Source organism: Cetorhinus maximus, chromosome 1 (genome assembly GCF_964194155.1).
Source record: "Cetorhinus maximus chromosome 1, sCetMax3.hap1.1, whole genome shotgun sequence".
In the NCBI taxonomy this organism is placed as follows: domain Eukaryota; kingdom Metazoa; phylum Chordata; class Chondrichthyes; order Lamniformes; family Cetorhinidae; genus Cetorhinus; species Cetorhinus maximus.
The window spans coordinates 112,242,863-112,266,133 of record NC_135879.1 but is presented as its reverse complement, the minus strand read 5'-3'; the positions used below and the strand labels follow the sequence as shown (position 1 = coordinate 112,266,133).

At 43.2% G+C, this 23,271-nt stretch overlaps 1 protein-coding gene across 9 annotated transcripts in view; it reads right to left on the bottom strand.

Moving 5' to 3' along the window:
• Positions 1 to 7,229: 7,229 nt before the first annotated feature.
• LOC144682832 (PACRG-like protein) overlaps positions 7,230 to 23,271 on the bottom strand; it is an 81,908-nt gene continuing 65,866 nt past the window's right edge. For all 9 annotated transcript variants that reach the window (XM_078545640.1, XM_078545658.1, XM_078545679.1 and 6 more), the window contains one exon: positions 7,230 to 9,907. In XM_078545640.1, coding sequence (XP_078401766.1) covers positions 9,851 to 9,907 — 57 coding nt within the window. In that variant the 3' untranslated portion in view covers positions 7,230 to 9,850. The remainder of the gene's footprint in view (positions 9,908 to 23,271) is intronic.

Sequence of the window (23,271 nt, the reverse complement as noted above, 5' to 3'; positions counted from 1 at the left end):
CTTGTGTCACGTGTATACAAAGTCACAGAATAGGTTTCTCAAATAGTCTTTTGTGGTTGCTGCACCCCCTAAACCATTCCTTTGTATTGGATCATAACTACATATAAAATGACTTTGAAAATATAACAATTACAGAAATATTTTGTTGCCTCTGTGCTTCACCGGAACACATTTTTTTCAGCAGTTTCTCATCTTATTAGTTTAGTTTTAATTAAACCCAAATGAGAGAGAGGAGAACTTTGTGTTCTCAAATTTGGAGCTGTTTTTAAAATGGATAATGGAATTTCAAATAGATTAAATCAATTGGAACAAAGAGACTGCAATGGTTCCATTAATTTAATATCTAAGATGCATTTACACTGCAATTGAAACATGGGTGAAAATTGGTTTCAGCGATAAAGGACTTCAGTTATGTGAATAAATTGGAGAAGGGGCAGTTGTTCTCCTTAGAGAAAAGAAGGTTGAGAGGGGATTTGATAGAGGCGTTCAAAGTCATTAGGGGCCTAGAAAGAAACTTCCCATTGGTAGAAGGGTCGAGAATCAGAGGACAGAATTTTAAGGTGATTGGGAAAGGAACCAAAGTCGACATGAGAAAAAAATCATTTTATCGCAGTGAGTGGTTAGGATCTGGAATGCATTGTCTGAAAGGATGATGAAGACAGATTCAATTATGGCTTTCAAAATGGAATTAGATTAGTGCTTGAAAAAAAAAGAATTGCAGGGCTGTGGAAGAGTGGAATCAGCTGGATTGCTCTATCACAGAATCATAAAATGGTTACAGTACAAAGGAGGCCATTCAGCCCATCATGTCCACACCAGCTCACTGCAAGAGCAACTCACCTAGTCCCACTACCAGGCCTTTTCCCTATAGCCCTGCAATTTTTTTCTCTTCAGATAGTTATCTAATCTCTTCCATAGGCCTCAAATGATTCTGTCTGCACCACACTCCAAGACAGTGTATTGCAGACCGTAACCACTTGCTACATAAAAAAAGTTTTTCATGTGACCATTGCTTCTTTTGCCAATCACCTTAAATCAGTGTCCTCTGGTTCTCAATCCTTCCGTGAAAGGAAAGATTTTCTCCCCATCTACTCTGCTTAAAACCTTACAGCGTGTGGAACTATAAGAATCCCAACATGTGTATTGACCAGTGAAAGTAGGCTTGCAGTAGACCATGATAGAGAACCCCCGGCAGACCTTCATTGGTCAGCACACGTGTTAGGATTCCTAAAGTTCCATGCGCTATAAGAATGGCCTCATCGGCAACCTCATAAATAAGGCCCGAGCCATTTGCTCACCATACAAGCTTGAAGCTGAAACAAGACGCATCACAGGCATCCTGCGGAATAATGGCTACCCTGATCAGATCATTTTGCATTGTATATCGCACAAACTCATGAACAGGCCAAAGGCTGTCACTTTCAGCCCTGAAAAGTGCCCAGTCTACCTCAGATTACCTTGGAAGGGCAAAGTATCTCAAAAATTTGAGCCACAGCTAAAGCTAGCTGTTCCACGCTGCTATTATGCAGTAGTAACACGAGTGATATTCGCCACTGACAGGATGCTGCCGTCAAGCCAAAAAGGCATTCTGCCCATCACACAAATGAGTAATGTGGTATATGAATTTCAGTGCCAGTGTGATGCTAGGTATGTGGACCGTATGTCCCAAAGACTGCGGATTGTATCAAACAGCATGCCCCTTCCGCTGTTCACAACGGTCAAGGTACAGACCGTACCCAACCAGCCTGTGCTTGCAAAACTCAAAACACAGTGTCCAACATTAGATATGATTCTGCGAATGGACAACATTTGCTAAATAATCCTCAGTGTGCTAAGAATTACGCTGACAACCAATTTAAGATTGTCAGGTTCACAGTGTGACGCATTTGCGTGTACTGGAAGCTACATATATTAATACACAGGGCCCTAGTCTTTGCAGACAGAAAGAACATGTACACAAATTGCACCTGTTTCAGCTAAACAAAAATAAGTGACAGCCATTCACTGGTTCATGCCCCAGGGCAATGTCTTGACCAATCAGAGTCAAGTTGCCTCGTTTGAATTTCAAAGAATGTTTGTCAGTTAACTGTCAGTCACCATCAACTGGTGCATTCTTCATGGCAACGCCTCTACCAATCAGAACCACTTGTCCACCAATCAACACTCTCTTCTCATACAGTATAAATTGTTGTTTCCCCTGACATTGGCATTTTCTTGCAAATTGTCCTGATAAATGCAAGTCAAAAAGCTTTGACAGAAAATGTCTTTCTTTTTCAGCAATACTCAAGTTCTGTACTACTAAGTGACTATTGCAGTAAATATTTAAAAAGATCAGAATTAGTACAATTTTAATTCTGACCACCTCAGTTTTATTAGGGTTATGGGACAGTATCGCAGGACAGGATTTCAATTTGCTATATATGACCAAGTTAACACATATTTAAAAAAAATAAATCTAATGGGCTGAATTTTTGTGTTGGGGGCAGGATGTTGAGGTCAAGACTGTTTCTGGATCCTGTCCTGCCCCTGGGGAAAGTAGAATCGAGTTATGATCTGCTGGGGACAACCACTTAATTGGTGTCAGCTTTGATGATCAATTAGTGGCCACGAGGGTGTGAATGGAGGTGATCCAGATGAAGTGTGGGCCCAATTTAAACTCCCCACAGCAGCCAATTCTGTAGCTGCCACGTAAGTGGTTAAAGAGAACAGAGAATATCGCCATTGAGCCTTGGCCTGGATTACTGTGTCCGATGATGTTGCAGGAGATCTGGAGGCCAGGCACCCGGAATAGGGCAGCCCCTCCGTTCTCTGATGACCTTGAAGTTATGGTGGAGGTCATGAGGGAGAGGAGGGAGCTCCTCCTCTCAGAGGTTGGAAGGAGGAGGCCACACATAAAGACAAAACATGCCAGGTTTGAGATATCAGCAACTACTGGTGGTAGAAGTGTCATTAAATGATCCTGGATTTAGTGCAGGAAAATGTTCAATCTCATACACTCTGGAAAATCCCAAACTTCTGGACAGGTCTCTTGGTAGTCACCCTCCTGCAGACACATCACCTGAACCTAGAGGCACATGCTGCTCCCGAATATGGGAAGGGTGGTGCCCTGGGCACTTACTCACCCTCCAGAAAGGCTCAGAACCAGTGGCTGCTGAGGAACGGCCAGCACTGAAACATGCAGCTTCTAATGAATAGGAACAAATGCCATTGGCCACAGAGGACCTTTCTCTCTTCTGTCCTCTCAGTAGAAATGGGCAGATAACACTCAGGAAAGGACACAAGCTGGTGGTACAAATGATGATACCAGTGGAAAACCAAACAATGGAGATAACCAGAATTGTAGGCGAGGAAGAAGTCAGCCCTGGTGAAATGGGCATTCATGGTGGAGATAATGATTAGAGAGGGCAATGCACTCATCATGGGGCTGCGCAGATAGATAGTGCCACATTGCACTTTGCCCTGTCCAACAGCATGCCAAACACTGAGCTGCACTGGGTAACTTCAGCACTGTAGAGGCTTCTGCACTTCAGGCTCACTCTCCTGGTCTCTTCTTGAGTCTCTCACTGGTGTAGACATCCACATCATGATACCCTCACTTGCTTTCTGTCTCTCTCTCTATCACATTCTCCAAGGCCCTAGAAGACCATCAGGAACCAAGAAAGCAGTTACACCTTACATGCACATTATCCACCAGTACAGATACTCTCACCTCGGTAGGCCCACATGTAGCAGTGGATGAGCACCATGTCATAAGTGAACAGGGGGAGATGCCAGAGGCAGAGACAGCAGTGGGCAGTTCCCTTTGGAGGAGGGGGCGGGTGTTACAGACTCAGATCTGCTCAGCTGGGCACAGATTCCAGGCCCCAGGAGTCACAAGAAAGGAGGCTTTGACTGGTGGAACTGCAGGAGGTGTGATTCCCTGAGTCAGTGTGAGGTTTTGGGCAAAGGATGGAGAAGTCCATCCAGCTCTTGTGTGGCATCATGGCTCAGGGCTTTCTGGTGTCCTCCTTCAGCAACTAAGTGTACCCGCCAAGGCTGAGGACGTCACTGAGGTGAATGAAGGTGCCACCCATCAAGGCACATTCATCACCTGGGTGAGTGCAGCTCCAGCAAAACTCAAGAAGCTCAACGCCATCCAGGACAAAGCAGCCCACTTGACTGGCACCCTAGTCATCATAATAAACATTTACTCCCTTCATCACCGACGCACAGTGGCAGCAGGTGTACCATCTACAAGATGCACTGCAGAAACTCACCAAGGATCCTTTGACAGCACCTTCCAAACCCACAACCTCTACCACCTCGAAGGACAGTGACAGCAGATGCATGGGAACACCACCACCTGCAAGTCCCCCTTCAAGTCACACCAACTCAACTTGGAACTATATTGCTGTTCCTTCAAAATCTGAAACTCCCTTACAGCACTGTGGGTGTTCCTGCAACACATGGACTGCAGCGGTTCAAGAAGACAGCTCACAACCACCTCAAAGGCAATTAGGGATGGTCAATAAATGCTGGTCTAGTCAGTGACTTTCACATCCCATGAATCAATTTTAAAAATCATCCTCGATCTCCTTGACTCCTCCGAAAGTGGGGGCCTCTGTGTAGCAGGGCCAAGTGACAGAGGCTGCCCCTGCAATGATGCCGGTGCAGCAGCCTCTGGAGATGCCTTGCCCTGCAAGCTAAGGCAAGCTAGTAGACTAACTCTATCTCATCTGAATCTACAAGAGTACTCTGTAGAAGTGGCCAAGAGCAAAGGCCACCACATCATGTGGAGCAGAGTGGGTTCCTGTGGTGTCTTCTTACTATCTCTGTGCATGGTTTTCCTTTCTTAGCACAGTATAAATAATGACAGTTTAAGGTGGTGAAGGCATTCAAAGGTTTCTCCATGGTGATAGCAAAGCCTCTGGGACGATGAGTATCCTTCATTAGGAGCAAGAGTTTAGATATTTCAGACTGGGTCTTCAATGGATGTGTTAGTATTGATACCTCAAACTAAATTCCTTCATCCTGGGTCAAAGGCACTCATTTGAAACATTTCTTTAACAAATAATCTCTGACATTCGTGGAACCAGATGAGATATTCATGCCATGCCCAGACACCTCCTTAGGCAATTGTGCACTCTATGTTCTGCATCCTCACCCTGCACCTCCAATTCCTCCTCCTTTCAGACCTGCTGCTCCTCCTTGTCCTCCAATGAGCTGTCTTCTTCAAAGGCCTCACTGTCTTCAAAGTCCAGATGACTGGTTCCAGCACCAGAATCGCACCTTCAGAAGCTCAATGACCTGCTCAATGGTTGTCCTTGTGAGCAAGTAGGCTCGGTTGTATCACCTCTGTACCTCTGTCTGAGGGGTGAGTGACTATCTCTTGTCCCCTTGTCCCTAAAAATCCATCCACATACTTTGGGAGGGTGGGTGCTGAGTGAAGACCTGCAGCAGCCTGGACTGCCAAAGGATGAAGGAGTCATGGCAGCTACGAGTGTCCACAAGGTGAAAGGTCTAGCTGTGGTCTCAGACTAGCTGAATGATGAGAGAATGGAAGCCCTTCCTCTTGATGAATCTCGCTGGCCGGTTCCTGGGTGATGGCCAAATGGGTGCAATCAATGATGCCCCACTGCCTGGGAGGCCTCATCTATCGTCAAATTAATCTATTGTTCAGTTCTCATAAATAGATCAGTAACCCATGATGGTGTACAGCCGTTTGTGAAATGCCACCAAGGTCTGCAGCTGATCCTTAGAATGAGCCAGTAGTAAAGAAGTTCAATGCCACGATGTCTTTGACAGCTACTTGCAGGGCATGGTGATCAGTGCTGTGAGGTGTGAGGTCTTCGGCAACAAGGGCACAGATATCTGTGACTGACTGCCTGGAGAGCTACAGTGCCCTGCAGCACTGGGCTGGGTCTTGGTCATTTCCACGCAGCTCCTTCTTCGGTGGTGGTATGGCCTCCATGTTCTCCCTGTCCCCCATCCCTCTCCTCTGCCCTCCTGATGCTCAGGGCTCCGCCCTTCTTGCAGAGGGCATTGCTCCTCATTTCGACTGGGCCTAAAGTCATGCTCCCATTGCAAGTTGCTACCTTCCTTGTGCTCAGTCGGTTGCACAGTTGTCCTAGGCAGGCAGCCTTTATCCCTGCACTTATGTCTCCACGAGGCTAGAAATACCCTGCACTGCCCGAGTACCTACTGCCCACTCTCCCCTGCACCTACGCAGTGCCAAGGGCATCTGTTTGTCAATGGCCAAGTCTATTCTACACCATTTAAACTTTTTTGGGTCTGCAGTACTTCCCTAGCGAGGCCTTGACTGGCTCCCCATTGTGTATCCACATGACCAATTAACTTTTCAAAGTTCTTATGGAACAAAAATTTAAGCAATTCTCCTTTATCCAAATGTGAAGAGCCATTTGATAATATTCAGCCGGTTTGATGATTACATCCAATTCACGCAGGGACCAAGAAGTAGAAAAAGCAGCTTGAAAGACAGTTTAAAGAAGTGAAAAATTTGAAGAAAGATCAGCACCACTGGTTAACGTCAATGAATTTTGCATTCAACAAAGCCAATATCTGCCAGTTCTGGATATATTAATGCAATGTGCCATTTGTCAGGTTGCAGAAAGGACCCATCAATGCCAAGAATCTGTTCACTGTATGCAGAATTAACCAGCATTTTTATACTATGGAGGTTATCAAAGCCAACATTAGACAATAGGGAAGTTATGGTTCACCAGTGAGTACCCCAGTTCATTCAAGTTGTTCTATGCTGCCAGAAATCATCAGGATCAGATTTCTGAGTTCTCCAGTTGTACCTTAATATATATTACCTGGCATATAAAAATAAAATCCTCATCTTTCAAGTTATAAATGGTACATTTTGGGGTAGTTCTTGGTTATAGCTCTCATCCTTTTGCAGAAGAGGGGAGTTACTGAATATCTTGACTGCAACTTTACTGTTACCCACTGTGCCAACTGCACATTAATATCTACCATTCATTTCAAATGTTAAGATCTCATATTTCATTTCCTTGGTTTACATGCTTTTCTTTGGTTCGCAGGATTTTCTGAATACATTTAGAGTTCCCATTGAGTAGCTGAACTTAAAGGAATATTGTGTTGAAGTGTTGCATCTGTCCAATGTGGAGTTACATGCAACATACTATTCTAAAATAACCTTAGGAAGCAAGGCTCAAATTAGATTCAGGTATTGTGTTTGTAGTGGAAAAATAAGATTCAGACAATTTGACATCATTTATAGATTTATTCACATGTAGTGTACAAATAGCAAGAATATCCAGGAACACCTGTTACTATAAAAGACATGTAACACTAAAATAATCTTTTAACACAGCTAAGAGAATTTAGTGATTTGATCATAATTGATTACTGCCATCAGGGCTGTAGCATTGTGTCTTGCATGGGCTCCTCTCCTAATGCTAATGACTATTAGTGCGCAAATTCTGACATAGAATGATAAAATGGTAATGCAAAAGCACATTAAAAACTCAAGGAAGAGGGAGATAAACTACAGCAGGTGGATATTGTCTAGGAGGAACCATAGAGAAAGAACAAACACATCCCTGAGAAAGAGGAGTGCATGTGTATTGATGGGCAGGAAATAGTAGAAGGGGATTAAACATCTCAGTTAAATTTTCAATGTAAAGTGGTGCAAGAAAGTTTCAGAAAAATACAATGTGACACACAAAAGGACTGCAACTGCAAGAATTGCGGCCAAGTTTAATAATGGTCTCTAGACTCCACTGTCACTTGCTGTCCTTCAGAAAACTTTATATCTGAGATTCTTCACCAATTCTCAAAAATCTTATTCTTTAACTTTCATTGTTGACAAGTTGTTTCGGTGGACTTCTGCAACTGCAAAATGAACAATGAGCATATTTCATGCCCATCAAAAAGTAAAATGAAATGTCCACAATAATGGATACTTTGGACGCATGCCTAAATGTGGGCCAATTTCTAAGCAAGTGTCCGCTACACTGTCAAGGCAGCATGGATGCATACAATGGAGCTTCATGGGAAACATACTAGATGGGAATGAAAGTCAGGTGAAATGGATAATGGACGGTTGCTCTGATATCACTATTGCTTTACACTATTGTCCAAGTCAAAATTACCCTCAGTTAAACTCAAATTTCAGAAAACGGCAGTTTGAATTTTTTCAAGCTTTCAATACAAAAGACCAGTGTACTTAGTTCGGGTTTATCCACCAATAAGGTAACAGAATTAAGATCAGCCCTTTCCAAACCTCTGGCCTCTCAAAACTAAAAACAAGACAAATTGACAAGTAAAAAATGCAAACATAAATATAATGGAATTAAAGTCAGAAAATGCTGGAATTACTCAGCACATCAGGCAGCATCTGTGGACCAAGTTGGTGTTTCAGACTGCTGACCTTTCATCAGAGTTATTTACAAATGTAATAGGTTTTAAGAAAGTACTGAGGCAGGGAAAGAGACAGGGGAGGAAAAAAACAAAAGGGCTGGTTTGTGCCAGCATGGAAGGCAGGAGAGATTAAATGACAAAAGTGATGATGCTGCAAGGCAAAAGGGGGTGGTAATGGGACAAGTAAAGGTAAAAAACAGGGGTCCAAAGAAGATGTAAATGGAAATAGGAGAATCATTACCAATAACTGCTGTCTGGAAAAATGTGAGCAGTAGTTATGATCAGAAATTATGGAACTCCATGCTAATTCCAGAGGGGTGTAAAATGCTTAATCGAAAGATAAGGTGCTGTTTCTCAAGCTTCCAGTGAGCTTCATTAGAACAGTGTAGGAGGCCAAGGACAGAGAGGTCAGAGTGGCAGTAGGTTGGAGAATTAACATGATGAGCGGCTGGAAGCTTGGGGTCATACTTGTCCACTGAATGCAGGTGTTCAGCAAAACATTCATTCTCTCTATATTTGGTCTGCCCAATGTGGAGGAGAATACAGTATACTAAATTGCAAGTGAGAGTAAATTGCTTTTTCACGTGTACAGAGCGTTTGGGGCCCTGGATAGTGGGAAGTGAGAAGGTAAAAGGGCAGGGGCTGTATCTTTCCTCCCCTCAAATCTTTCCCCATCTTTATGCTTGATTAAAATCTGATACACTTCTAACATTTGCCAGCTGTGATGACTTAAAATTTTATTCTGTTTCTCCCTCTCCAGATGTTGACTAATCTGCTGAGTATTTCCAACATTTTCTGTTTTTCAGATTTCCAGTATTTCGTTTTTGTACAAAGATAGCTGAAATGCCTGGCTTTGAGAGTTAAAATTTGAGGCCCAAGGGCTAAAGGTGACATGGAGACTGTAGTTTGGATTCTCATGTTGTGTGCAATGATTTGTAAATTGTATTTTCTATCTTAACCTACTGGTATACCTTTCAAAGACTTGCTGATATTCATCCAAAAATCTCTGAGTGCTTCATCTCCCCATCTTATATTGGTGGTTAATATTTCCATATGTAATAGCAAAACATTATACTTATCTGTTTAGGTTTATTTGTTAATATTCCATCCCAATGTTAAACATTTCCAAATATTCCTGAATTATGGCATATGTTCAACTTGGTGTTATGCACAAATTCAGATAACTTATTAGATATCTCTTCCTTCATAACAAGAAGAGAAAAATCAATTGCTGACCAATTCAACAATTTTCTTTCTCTGTTAAAGAATAATGCAACTCACCGTCACTTTAACACAAATTCTGTGAACATATTTATATATTTATTTGATTTTGTATGCAAACTACATAAAATGAAACAGTACACCACATTATCAGACAAAACTCCTGCAAGATGTTCTTGTTATCCGTGATTTCCTTCTGGATGCAGAAATGTACTGAACAAATGCAGAAGTTATCACTTTCTCAAGTGCAAATAGAGCAATAGGTTGGGATTTTGGATTTAATGATGAACAGGCTCTCCTGCAACACAAATGGAAGATCAGTGTAATATTTTAATGAATTGTCAAACAAATTTTCAACCCTTCCTCAATTCACAGGGCTCTGAGGGTTCAGCCAATGCCACTTTTCAATAAGTCACTCAGAAATGTTCAACTAGAACCCATGTTCACTATCCTCCATTTTTTTTTAACCTATTTGGTGAATTCTCCAGGATCCTTGCACTGAATGAGAATCTGCTGTTTTATTAATTAAGAAAATAAGTCCATTACATTGGTACACCAATAAGTACTTACAAGTCAAACAATTCCAATATACTTCATACCACAATTTAAACATGTGTAAGCATCTGTGAAAGAATTTTAGTCATCACAGTTGTCAATCTGCCATGAAACAACAATCTAACATTTTTCTATCAAAAGGGAATGAGAAAAAGGAGGACGATAAAACCAAATATTAAGAGGGCATTTGGTCTATCAAATAAACCAGAATCCAGTTAAGTAAGCCACCGGAAAAAAATGTAAAATGCAAAACATTTCCTACTGCTTTAAAATACTAAAAGCTGTAATATCTTCTTGTGATTAGTGACTCTGAAACAAATCAACCATAATACCTTTTTCACAGAACCACAAATGTGTCAAACCTTCAGCAGTCTGACTGTGAAGATAATTTCACTTAGAAATCCACACTTCTGTTATAACTGGGGAATTCATGGGGTTGTAAAATTTAACAAAAATGAGGTTTGGATGTTTAACTGCAGTTTTAGTGCACAACTGCTTTAATTGCATACTGTAAATTTTTTAGATGTAAAGAACCAGAGAATTATCAGTGCTGCCATTCTTGCCATGCATCGTCATTTCCATTACTTCTTGGTAGATTTCTAATACAAGGCTTTCCTTCTGCCTGTTTTATTTTAAAAATACTTTCTTCTTCTGCTAAAGGCACTGCCCTTGGTTGAGGTACAGTTCCACAGATGCATGGCAATTATCAATTAGAGAGGACAAGACGGCAGTGAATTCAGAGTAGAGAAGGCTAGGGGAAGTAAGTTGAAAATTGAAATCACAGAGGACAAGATGATGCTAGGTGCAAAGACAAATGGAAGCGAGGAGAAGATATTTAATGACAGCATTTAAATAAAGGGTAATGTGATGGGTAAATATATATTATTTTGACATATGTAACTTTAAAAATTACTTTGTTCACAATTTTATCCAGAAATCATTTTGAGCAACTTGCATGGGAGCAATAGCAATAACAAAGCATCATGTGATAGCACTACAGGAAGCTGTGACAGGTAAATATCAACAATGGAGCTCTTGTAGAGCCTTCTTCACAGAAATGCAACAGAAATGTGTGGGAATTTTAACATTAAAATTTCCACAGGAAATGTTCACATAGGAGATGTCAATGGAGTATCTGACCTACATAAGAAACTTATTACAGATGGTAGAAAAGAAGACGTAGCAACATGCATAGAAAGTTGGTTGATAGACAGAAAACAAAGGAGTGAATTTTATCTTGGTGACAGACTGGATGTGGGGGGAAATAGGGTTCCAGGAGTGCATGAGTAACCCAAAGAAAGTATCGCACATCTGCCTATGGCTTTTTAACCCAGCCACTATATTAATGTATTACTTCTATATTTCCCGAACAATTCAATGGAGCGGGCGTGATGATGACCAGTGTATAAAGGGACATGGCAAACATGAAATTTGATGGATTCTTGGGAGAAGAGCACAAGGAAGGTGACAGAATGGAGAGCACATACTTCACTTCGCTTTATCGACACTTCAGTGGATGTGATGCTAGGCTCTATAAGAGCCCACAGGAAGATGCTGTTTCCTATTGACAGCAGGAATAAGTGTGCCAATGAAACCAAGGATGCATAGCTGGTGGTAGCAGAGGAGACCAGCAGCTGAGGTGTAATGTCATGCTCCTGGATCTAATGGCCTAAACAAGATTCAACAACACATTCAACAACATCCTCATGTTTGCATCATGCCAACCCCCTTCACTCTGCCTTCTTAAACTTACTCTAGCACATCACTTACCTTGCAGGTGCACCCATCCCTCTGTCTATCCACTTCCTCACATCCCCGTCTTTCCATCCACCATTAACACTCACATTCATCTTTATGTAATGTCAGTCTCTCACTCATAGCAACCATCAACTAATTGTCTCCATCCATCGGGTGCCCACATGTCATCGTTCTCGCACATTGGTTTCTTCTTTCTCTCTTTGCACAGAATACCAGAGAGTGGCAGAATTGGACGAGGGTCTCCAGCCATCTCGCAACTGACAGCCACTAGGAGAGCATGCATTGGACAACACAGCCTCAGCTTGCTTGGTCTTTGGAAATGAGCGCCTCCCAGCTACTAAGTGACAGAATTACATAACAGATAGCCACATGGCATGCAAAACTCATTCATGTTGCATTGAAGTCAGGAGTGAATGGAATACGAGCATGTGTATAATATCAATTAAAATATTCTTAACTGTTTTAATTCATGCCTTTAATGTCTCACAGGGCTTTTAAGCATCCAAAAGGTGATGGTGCAGGAGAGGCGATAGTGCAGGAAAATGACAAGGGCTCCTCAGTGGAGATCATACACTTTGAGGATGCACTGTACCAGAACTCATTTAGACCATGCGCCAACTCAGATACACTCACTTCGGTGGGACTGGTAAGGAAGATCATTCAGTTTTCACCTGGCAACTCACATATCACAAGTGAGCAAGAGCAGATGGTGAATACAAGGATAGCGGTGGAGAGGCCACATAATGTCCCAAGTTCCACTCAGATGTTGAACCTTGGGAACCATTAATGAGAAAGATACTATTGGGCTTCAGCAGGAATGGGCAATGTTCTTGCAAGCTTTCCAGCTGCCATGACTGCTTGCAGAGGGGCTGGAGGAATTCATTTCAAGCATGAGTGACATAATGTTGTAGGCCTTTGTGATGATGTCTTCATCCATGGAAAACATGATCACCTATGTGGAATATAAAATGCGGCAATTAAACAAATTCATGCAAGCCCTTATTGATGGTTTGCACACTATGAGCGCCACCTTATATAGGGCTGATGGAACCCTAGCCTTTAGCAACTCTATGTTGATCCCCTCTGTGAAGCAGCAGGTCTCCGAGAAGCAGCCTGTTGCTGTTCCTGCTTGTGCTCTTCCTGCTACTGATGTCGCTGGGGTCCAATGAAACAGCATGTGGTACTCAATTCTGATCTTATAGATCACAGCTTTAAAGTGGAGATCAGATGTACTAACCTCCAAATTTGTGAAAATCACCTCTAAAGTTGTGGAAATCACAAGTACTGTGAACAAAGCCTTTCACACAATCAGGCAAGAAATCAACTGTGAGGTTGCAGTACTTGCTGTCATTCCCTGTCATGTCTTCAGCCCCTTTAATTGCCCCTGTGTACTCCCCTTGCTTTCATTGGTAAGTTCCAGGAAGTCAGGAAAACCCATCCACCCACAGTTGAATTCCAAAAGCCATGTTCATATTGCTCTAAGTGAGCGATTAGCATATTGAAATTGACAACCTGCCTCTTCTGAGGGGGTTGCTTGTAAGCAGCCTAGTTTAAGGTGGAAGTCAGCAGGTTGGAGGCAGCTTCCTGGACCACTGTCAATTTTCCCGATTTTAATTCCCACTCTCAAGTCCACATGATGCTGCAAGTTAAAATTCACCTCAAGGAGCTAGAATTAATGGGCGATGTTCGGATTGGAAGTGATATATTTCAGAAGTCAGTGCTGAATCCATATTTGTTCTCTGTAGATAGCATGATTTACACCTAGGCATACAGAGCATGATTTAGAAATTTTCTGCTGGCAGAAAAGTAGGAGATTTGACAAACTGCATGAAGACTGTAAAAGCAAGAAGATATAGGCAGATTACTAGAATTGGCAGACTGGTGCAAATGCAACATAATGTAAACGTGTATGAAGTTATACATCTTGGGGGGAAAAACAATGAATGGGAACACCCACTCAATGGAAAGACATTGAAAGCGGTGGTTGAACAGACAGGTTGAGTGGTTTGAGCATGAATTTACCAAAAGCTGCAGGTAGATATAGCATAAAATAGTCCAACGGTATTTGGGTTTTATTACTAGAGAAATACAAATGTGAATTAAAAACTAAGAAATTAGGTTCAGTTAAGACTTTGTTGGTGCAGACTTGATGGGCCGAAGGGCCTCTTCTGCACTGTGTAATTCTGTGAAGAGTATTTGGTTCAGTTTTAGAAGGGGTATGGAAACTATAGTTATCAGAAGAGACTAGAGGGACTGGGATTACTTCCACTGGAACATTGAAGGATGAGGAGATTTAACCGAGGATTTTAAAATTAGAAAAACTGAAGGTGAATAGGGAATGACTATTCCCTCTGGTCAGTAGCAAGGGTCATTAATTAAAAAAAGAAATAAGACTGTACACAGGGGGTTGTTGCAGCAGTCAAAACTTTGCCAATACCATTAAATCCATTAAAGAAAAATAGGATAAATATTTGAAACAGAGGAAGATACAAGGCTAAGGAGAGAGACTGGGACAGTGGGATTAGTTTAAATTGCTCTAGTACGAAGCAGCATAAACCCAATGGGGCCAAATGGCTTAAGTATTTTAAACTTCTTTGGCTCTATTAACAACGTTCTACTTTAAGCATGTAGTAAGATATTCGTCTCTGGAATAAGAGAAACATAGATCTCTGTTTCAGTCATGTTGTCTACTCATTTATGAGAACTGATGATTCATTATTGTGAGATAAATAGTTCTGAACCATCCATGACAATTAGCTAGCTGCTATGGTAGAAGAAAAAAGTCTTAAAAACATAATGTAAGTAAAAGAATTGTGGCAAGGAAAAACAATTTCCATTTGTAATTGTCTTTTAATGCCCCTTTCACGATTCTTTTATTCAGGTTTTATACACAGGCATTAAAGTCAAAGAGAATGAAAGGAAAGAGCTGAAATCACCTCAGCACAAATAAATGACCCAAGAGATGTTCTCATAAATAAGCTCAAGATGGCCTATTAAATTGGGAAGCAAGAGTGAAGATGAAATCAGTAAAATTGTAGTCAGGTATTTTGACTTTATTGCGGTAAACTTCCAACTCAGCATTTGGGGTGTGGAGCCCTACCAGTGGAACTGTGAACCTGATGACTGAGACTCCCTGTTAAGAGTAGTCACAAAATGACCCTTTGTAGGTTAGATTTGAGTTGAATAAAAGTTTGAACGTTGGTTTTTAAACTGCAGAACAATAAAATTTAAGTAAACATACTTCCTCAAATAGTTTAACATGGGTGAGGAGGAGAGTGATGTGGGGAAAATATAGAGTAAGCTTAAGAAAAACATGGTAGATGCAAAGGAGATTTGAAGTAGCCATACTAAGTAGCAACAGGAATATCAAAATTATTGCCATATTCCGTGCACACGCAAAATTACCCTTGAGGCACAGGATGAACAACTACAAACTTGTGTGAAACTCCTGGGGCAGGATTTTACCGTCGGCGAGCAGGGGCAGGGCCCGCTCGCCGACGTGTAAAATGATGCGGGATGATGTCGGGCAGAACTCCCGATGTCACCCCGCCCCATTTAAGTTTTCAGGAAGGCGAGGGCACAGCAAAATCAGCTGCGCACCCACCGACCTTTCAATGGCCAACTGAGGCCATTGACAGGTCAATTAAAGTAATTAGTGGACCTGCCCATCCAACCTTAGGGTTGGCGGGCAGGCCAGGAGCCCCGGTGGCAACTAGAAAAAACATGAAACCTCATCCACCGGCGGGATGAGGTTTCATGTAGGCTTTTAAAAATTTTAATGAAGTTGTTATGGAAATAATGAACATGTCCCAATGAGGACATATAAGGGCATTTTTTTTTTCTATTTTTAATATTGTTGACAGCAGAGGTGATCTCCCTGAGGCAGCACTTAGCTGCAGGGAGATGAGACCGCTCTTTCATGCGCATGTGCGAAAGAATGCACTCTTGATTTTAAGGATTCACCCCCGCTTGCACGGGGAGTGCATAGCGCTTCCCTGCGGACGTCACACGGCACGGGACTTAATTGGCCTGCCCACGTAAAATGGCGCCACACCTCAGATTGGGGGCACTGATCGGAAGTGCGCCTGCATGCGCCCGCCCAGCAACCTCCTCCCCGATGGGGGGGAAAATTCTGCCCCTGGGAAAGCAGGCGCAGGCGAGCGCACCTCTGATCGGTGCCCCATTTTACGTGGGAGGGCCAATTAAGGCCTACCCAGCGTGACATCCACCAGAAAGCGCTATATGCTCCCTATGCGGGCGGGAGGGGGGGGGATTCCCTCAGCGGGAGTGCGCTCTTTCGCACAAGCGTGCAAAAGAGCGCACAGATCTCCCTGAGACTAAGTGCTGCCTCAGGGAGATCAGCTCCAATTTTAAAGCTTTCATTAAACATGTTTAAAAATTTTCCCTGCCATGTCCCCTCATGTGACACTATCACATGAGTTGGGACATGTCCATAAGTTTTATTGAAAGATTTCTTAAAGATTTAAATACCCTCATGAAACCCCATCCCGCCCGTGGATAAGGTTTCATGCTTTTTCCAAAGCCCGCCAGGGCTCCCTGCCTGCCAAACTTAAGGTTGGATGGGCAGGTCCATTAATGACTTTAATTACTTTTTCAATGGCCTCAATAGGCCGTTGACAGGTCGGCGTGCGTGCAGCTGACTCGGCTGCGCCCTCACTGACCTGAAAATGGAAATGACGCAGGGTGACGTCTGGAGTTCCACCCGATGTTATCCCGTGTAGGCGAGCCGGCCCGCCCCTGCTCGCCGACCGGAAGATCCTGTCCCTGGTAAATTTGGGATTGTTCACAGGGCTACATAATGGTGGTGTCATATCATACAGCAGTAATTGGAGGGATTTCAATACCAATGTTACACTGAATCTTAAGCCGTAACAGAACAACAGACTATACTTGCATGATCAGGCTAAGACAGCTGACTGCCTCAGTCTGCAGACTATTATTAATTTAGCTTGATTAGACAGACAATTGCCATTAAAGAATTGTGAGTGACTGATTCTTATTCATCAGACTGCCATACAACTCCATCAATTATATCTTTGGCCCCAAGAATGGTAATGTGGTCTACAAGTGGATTAATTGTAACTTTATACTATACAAAGGATAGTAACTCTTTCGAGTTATCAACAGTTCGCATGTAACTCTTTTGAGTACATTCACAGTTCTTGGTTTCCGGGAGTGGGACATGAACCCACAACCCTCTGATTCAAAGGCGAGGGTGCTATGAACTGAGCCACAGCTGACACCTCATACAAAGGATAGTAGTTGAATTATCTGGATGTTGTTATTAATTAACATCCAAACACTGAAGAGAGCAAAGACAAAGATCAGGCACTTATGAAATGTTTCAAGGCCAGGCCAAGCTTCTAGTAGTCTATAAAGTGCTTAACATTAACATTGTATCACACAATGTTAGCTATGTGACCAGCAAATTATAAATGCAGAAGAACTCTTCGCAAGAGATAAAGGATGCAATTTCCAATTATTGCGCAAATTGTCCAAGCTGTGAGCAGGACTTGTGCCACACACAACTGATAATGTCGATGTGAGGTTTGATCCATTTTAATTACTGAACCTCATTTTAATATGCCCAGTAAGTTGTCAGCACGGATGAACATCAATAGGCAGCTCGCAAATCTGGGCAGGGGGAATCCATATGCTCCTCCAAGAAGAGGTGGGGGAAGCAATCCTGGGGAGTGGGGAGCACAATAGCCATGGAGAGAAGAGGGGCTAGCAACATGCATGAGGTTTGTGTGTGGGGCAGGGGCATGCTACTTCTGGTCCCACAAAATTCATCAGCTATTATTTAAGGGTTGCTGGTTTGGTTGATCAATATTCAGTTCCAACAATGACAGCACTTGAATTTATATAGCACCTTTAAAATAATAAAAATTCTCAAGGCGCTTTACAGAGAAGTGTTACTGAACAAAATCTGACACTGAACTACAAATAGAGATATTAAACCAGGTGACCAAAAGCTGGGTCATAGGAACATAGGAGCAGGAGTAGGCCATTCAGCCCATTGATTATGATCATATGCGATATCATAGCTAACAATTCACTTCAATGCCTTTTTCCCCATACTATCCCAATATCCCTTTACGTCATTGGCATTTAGAAATCTGTCAGTCTCTACTTTAAACATACTCAATGACTGAGATTTCACGGCCCCCTGGGGTAGAGAATTCCAAAGATTCACAACCCTCTGAGTAAAAGAAAATTCTCCAACTGGGTTCAAAGTGACTTCCCCCTTATTTTGAAATTGTGACCCCTGGTCCTAGACTCTCTAACCGGGAGAAACATCTTACCTGCATCCACCCTGTTTATCCCTTTAAGTATTTTGTAGATTTCAATGAAATCACCTCTCATTCTTCAAAACTCTAAAGAATACAGGACAAGTTTCCTCAATCTCTCTTCATGGACAGCCCTGTCATTCTGGGAACAAGTCTGATGAACCTTCGTTGCACTCCCTCTATGGCGATAATATCCTTCCTAAGGTAAGGGGACCAAAACTGCACACAGTACTCCAGGTGCAGTCTAACCAAGCAAGGCTTCTCTGCCCCTATACTCAAATCTTCTTGCGATAAAGGCTAACATTCCATTAGCCTTCCTAATTGCCTGCTGCACCTGCATGTTACCTTTTAGTGACTTATTGATAAGGACACCTAGGTCCTTTTGTACATCTATATTTTCTAATTTCTTACCATTTAGGAAATACTCTGCGCATCTGTTCCTCCTACCAAAGTGGATAATCTCACATTTTTAAATTATAATGATTCTGCCTTTTTCTTGCCCACTAAGTCTGTCCAAATCCCCTTGAAGCCACTTTGCATCTTCCTCACAACACACATTCCCACCTAGCTTTGTGTCATTTGCAAACATGGGAATATTAAATTTGGTCCCCACATCCAAATCAGTGATATATATTGTCAACAGCTGGGGCCCGAGCGCTGATCCCTGTGGTACCCCACTAGTCACAGCCTGCCAAAGCAAGAATGACCCGTTTATTCCTTCTCTCTGTTTTCTGCCTGTTAACCAATCCTTAAAGGGAGGCAATGGCGTAGTAGTATTGTCGTTGGACTAGTAATCCAGAGAACCTGAGTAATGCTCTGGGGACCCAGGTTCCAATCCCGCCACAGCAGATTGAATTCAATAAAAATCTGGAATTAAAAATCTAATGATGGCCATGAAACCATTGTCGATTGTTGCAAAAACCCATCTAGTTCACTAATGCCCTTTAGGGGAGGTAATCTACCGTCCTTACTGGTCCACCCTACATGTGACTCCAGACCCACAGCAATGTGGTTGACTCTGAAAAGCCCTCTGAAATGGCTTAGCAAGCCACTCAGTTGAAAAGAAGGTATGAAATCGGCCTTAGGCACCGGAAGTGACAATGGCAAACTCAGCCCCTGCAAAGTCCTTCTTACTAACACCTGGGGGCTAGTGCTAAGGTTGGGGGAGCTATCTCACAAACTAATCAAGCAGCAGCCTGACATAGTCATCCTCAAAGGATCATGCCTTACAGATAATGTCCCAGACACCAACATCACCATCCCTGGGTATGTCCTGTTCCACCAGCAGGACAGGCCCAGCAGAGTTGGCAGCATAGTGGTATACAGTCGGGAGGAAATTGCCCTGGGAGTCCTCAACATTGACTCCCATTGAAGTCTCATGGCATCTGGTCAAACATGGGTACGGAAACCTCTTGTTGATTACCACATGCCGCCCTCCCTCAGCTGATGAATCAGTACTCCTCCATGTTGAACACCACTTGGAGGAAGCACTGAGGGTGGCAAGGGCGCAGAGTGTAATCTGGTTCGGGGGCTTCAATGTCCATCACCAAGAGTGGCTCGGTAGCACCACAACTGACCAACCTGGCTGAGTCCAAAAGAGCATTGCGGCTAGACTGGGCATGCGGTAAGTGTTGAGGGAACCAACAAGAGGGAAAAACATTCTTGACCTCTTCCTCACCAACCTGCCTGCCGCAGATGCGCCTGTCCATGACATTATCAGTAGGTGTGACCACCACACAGTCGTTGCGCAGAAGTCCTGGCTTCACATTGAGGATACCCTCCATTGTATTGTGTGACATTACCACCGTGCTAAATAGGATAGGTTTCAAACAGGTCTAGCAACTCAAGAATGGGCATCCATGAGGCGTTGTGGGCCATCGGCAGCAACAGAATTGTACTCACACACCACCTGTAACCTCATGACCCGGCATATTCCCAACTCTACCATTACCATCAAGCCAGGGGATCAACCCTGGTTCAATGAAGAGTGCAGGACGGCATGCCGGGAGCAGCAGAAGGCATACCTAAAAATGAGGTGTCAGCCTGGTGAAGCTATAACATAGGGCTACTTGCATGCCAAACAGCTCAGGCAGCAAGTGATAGACAGGGCTAAACAATCCCACAACCAATGGATCAGATCTAAGCTCTGCAGTCCTGCCACATCCAGTCATGAATGGTACTGGACAATTAAACAACTCACTGTTTAACTCACTGGAGGAGGAGGCTTCACAAATATCTCCATCCTCAATGATGGAGGAGCCCAGCACATCAGTGTAAAAGATAGGGCTGAAGCATGCGCTACAATCTTCAGCCAGAAGTACCGAGTGGACGATCCATCTCGGTCTCCTCTGGAGGTCCCCAGCATCACAGGTGCCAGTCTTCAGCCAATTTGATTCACTCCACGTGATATCAAGAACAGCTGAAGGCACTAGATACTGCAAAGGCTATGGGCCCTGACAATATTCTGGCAATAGTACTGAAGACATGCTCCAGAACTTGCAACGTCCCAAGCCAAGCTGTTTCAGTACAGCTACAACACTGGCATCTATCCAGCTATGTGGAAAATTGCCCAGGTATGTCCTATACACAAAAAGCAGCTCAAATCCAAACCGGTCAATTACCGCCCCATTAGTCTACTCTCAATCATCAGTAAAGTAATGGAGGGGGTCACCAACAGTGCTATCAAGCAGCACTTGCTTAGCAATAACCTGCTCACTGACACCCAGTTTGGGTTCCACCTGGGACACTCAGCTCCTGACCTCATTACAGCCTTGTTTCAAACTCGGACAAAACAACTGAACTCCAGAGGTGAGGTGAGAATGACTGCCCTTGACATCGAGGCTGCATTTGGCCGAGTGTGACATCAAGGAGCCCGAGCAAAACTGGAGTCAATGGGAATAAGGGGGGAAACTCTCCACTGGTTGGAGTCATACCTAGCACAAAGGAAGATTGTTGGAGGTCAGTCATCCCAGCTCCGGGACATACTGCAGGAGTTCTTCAGGGTGGTGAGGAACACCGTCTTCAGCTGCTTTATCAATGGCCTTCCTCCCTTCATAAGGTCAGAAGTGGGGATGTTCGCTGATGATTGCACAATGTTCAATACCATTCGCGGCTCCTCATACTGAAACAGTTCACGTTCAAATGCAGCAAGACCTGGACAATGTCCAGGCTTGGGCTGATAAGTGGTAAGTAACATTTGCGTCACATAAGTGTCAGGCAATGACCATCTTCAACAAGAGAGAATCTAACCATCGCCCTTTGACGTTCAATGGCATTACCGTCAATGAATCCCCCACTATCAACAGCCTGGGGTTTACCATTGACCAGAAACTGAACTGGGCTAGCCATATAAATACTGTGGCTACAACAGCAGGTCAGAGGCTAGGAATCCTGCGACAAGTAACTCACCCCCTGACTCCCCAAAGCCTCTCCACCATCTACAAGGCACAAGTCAGGAGTGTGATGGGATACTCCACACTTGCCTGGATGAATGCAGCTCCAACAACACTCAAGAAGCTTGACATTGTCCAGGACAAAGCAGCCCGCTTGACTGGCACCACATCCACAAACATTCACTTCCTTCCCCACCAACGCACAGTAGCAGCAGAGAGTACCATCTACAAGATGCACTGCAGGAATTCACCAAGGCTCCTTGGACAGCACCTTCCAAAACCATGACCACTAACACCTAGGACAAGCGCAGCAAATAGATGGGAACACCACCACCTGAAAGTTCTTCTCCAAGTCATTCACCATGCTGACTTGGAAATATATTGCCGTTCCTTCACTGTTGCTGGGTCAAAATCATGGAACTCCCTTCCTAACAGCACTGTGGATGTACCTACACCGTATGGATTGCAGTGATTCAAGAAGGCAGCTCACCACCACCTTCTCAAGGGCAACTAGGGATGGGCAATAAATGCTGACCCAGCCAGCAAAGCCCACATCCCGTGAATGAATAAAAAAAATCCATTATGTTACCACCCATCCCATGAATTTTAATTTTGCCAACCAACCTCCTGTGGGTTTATCAAAAGCCTTATGAAAATCCAAGTATATTACTTCCACTGACACCCCTTTATCAATTATGTTAGTAACATACTCAAAAAAACTCCAACAGGTTTGTCAAACATGACTTCCTGTTCATGACTCCCTGTTGACCATGCCAAATCAGATCATTAATATTCAAGTGTCCACTTATCACATCTTCCCTGCTAGTGAAGACTAACTGGTCTGTAGTTCCCTGTTTTCTCTCTCGGTCCCTTCTTAAATAGTGGAGTGACATTTACTACCTTCCAATCTGCAGGAACATTCTCCCTCCTTTCTTAAACAGTGGAGTTGTACTTTTAACCTTCCAACCTGCAGACACCGTTCCAGAATTTATAGAATTTTGGAAGATGATCACCAATGCATCTGCTATCTCCATAGCTACCTCTTTCAACGCTCTGCGATGTAGATCATCAGATTCTGGGGACTTATCAACCTTCAGTCACATTAGTTTCTCCAATACAACCTTCTTACTAATTCAAATTTCCTTCGGTTCCTCATTCTCCATAGTCCCTTGGATCTCTAATTCTGGGAGATTTCTTGTATCTTCCTCAGTGAAGACAAACACAAAGTAATCATTTAGCTTCTCTTCCATTTCTCTATTCCCATTATAAATTCTCCTGACTCTGCCTATAATGGACCCACATTTGTCTTAGCCAAATGTTTCCTTTTCACATACCTATAGAAGCTTTTACAGTCCATTTTTTTTTGCTAGTTTACATTCATATTCTATTCTCTCTTTCTTTATCAGTTTCTTGGTCCTCCTTTGCTGAGCCAGGTTTGTGGCACCATGGGCAACTTGGCTATACAGAAGGGAAGGAAAAAGAAAAGAGCTATAGTGATAGGGAATTCATTCGTTAGGGGAACAGACATGCGTTTCTTTGGCTGTAGACATAACTTCAGGATGATATGTTGCCTCCCTGCTGCCAGGGTCAAGGATGTCACAGAGCGGCTGCAGGACATTGTTCTGGGGAGGGTGATCAGCCAGAGG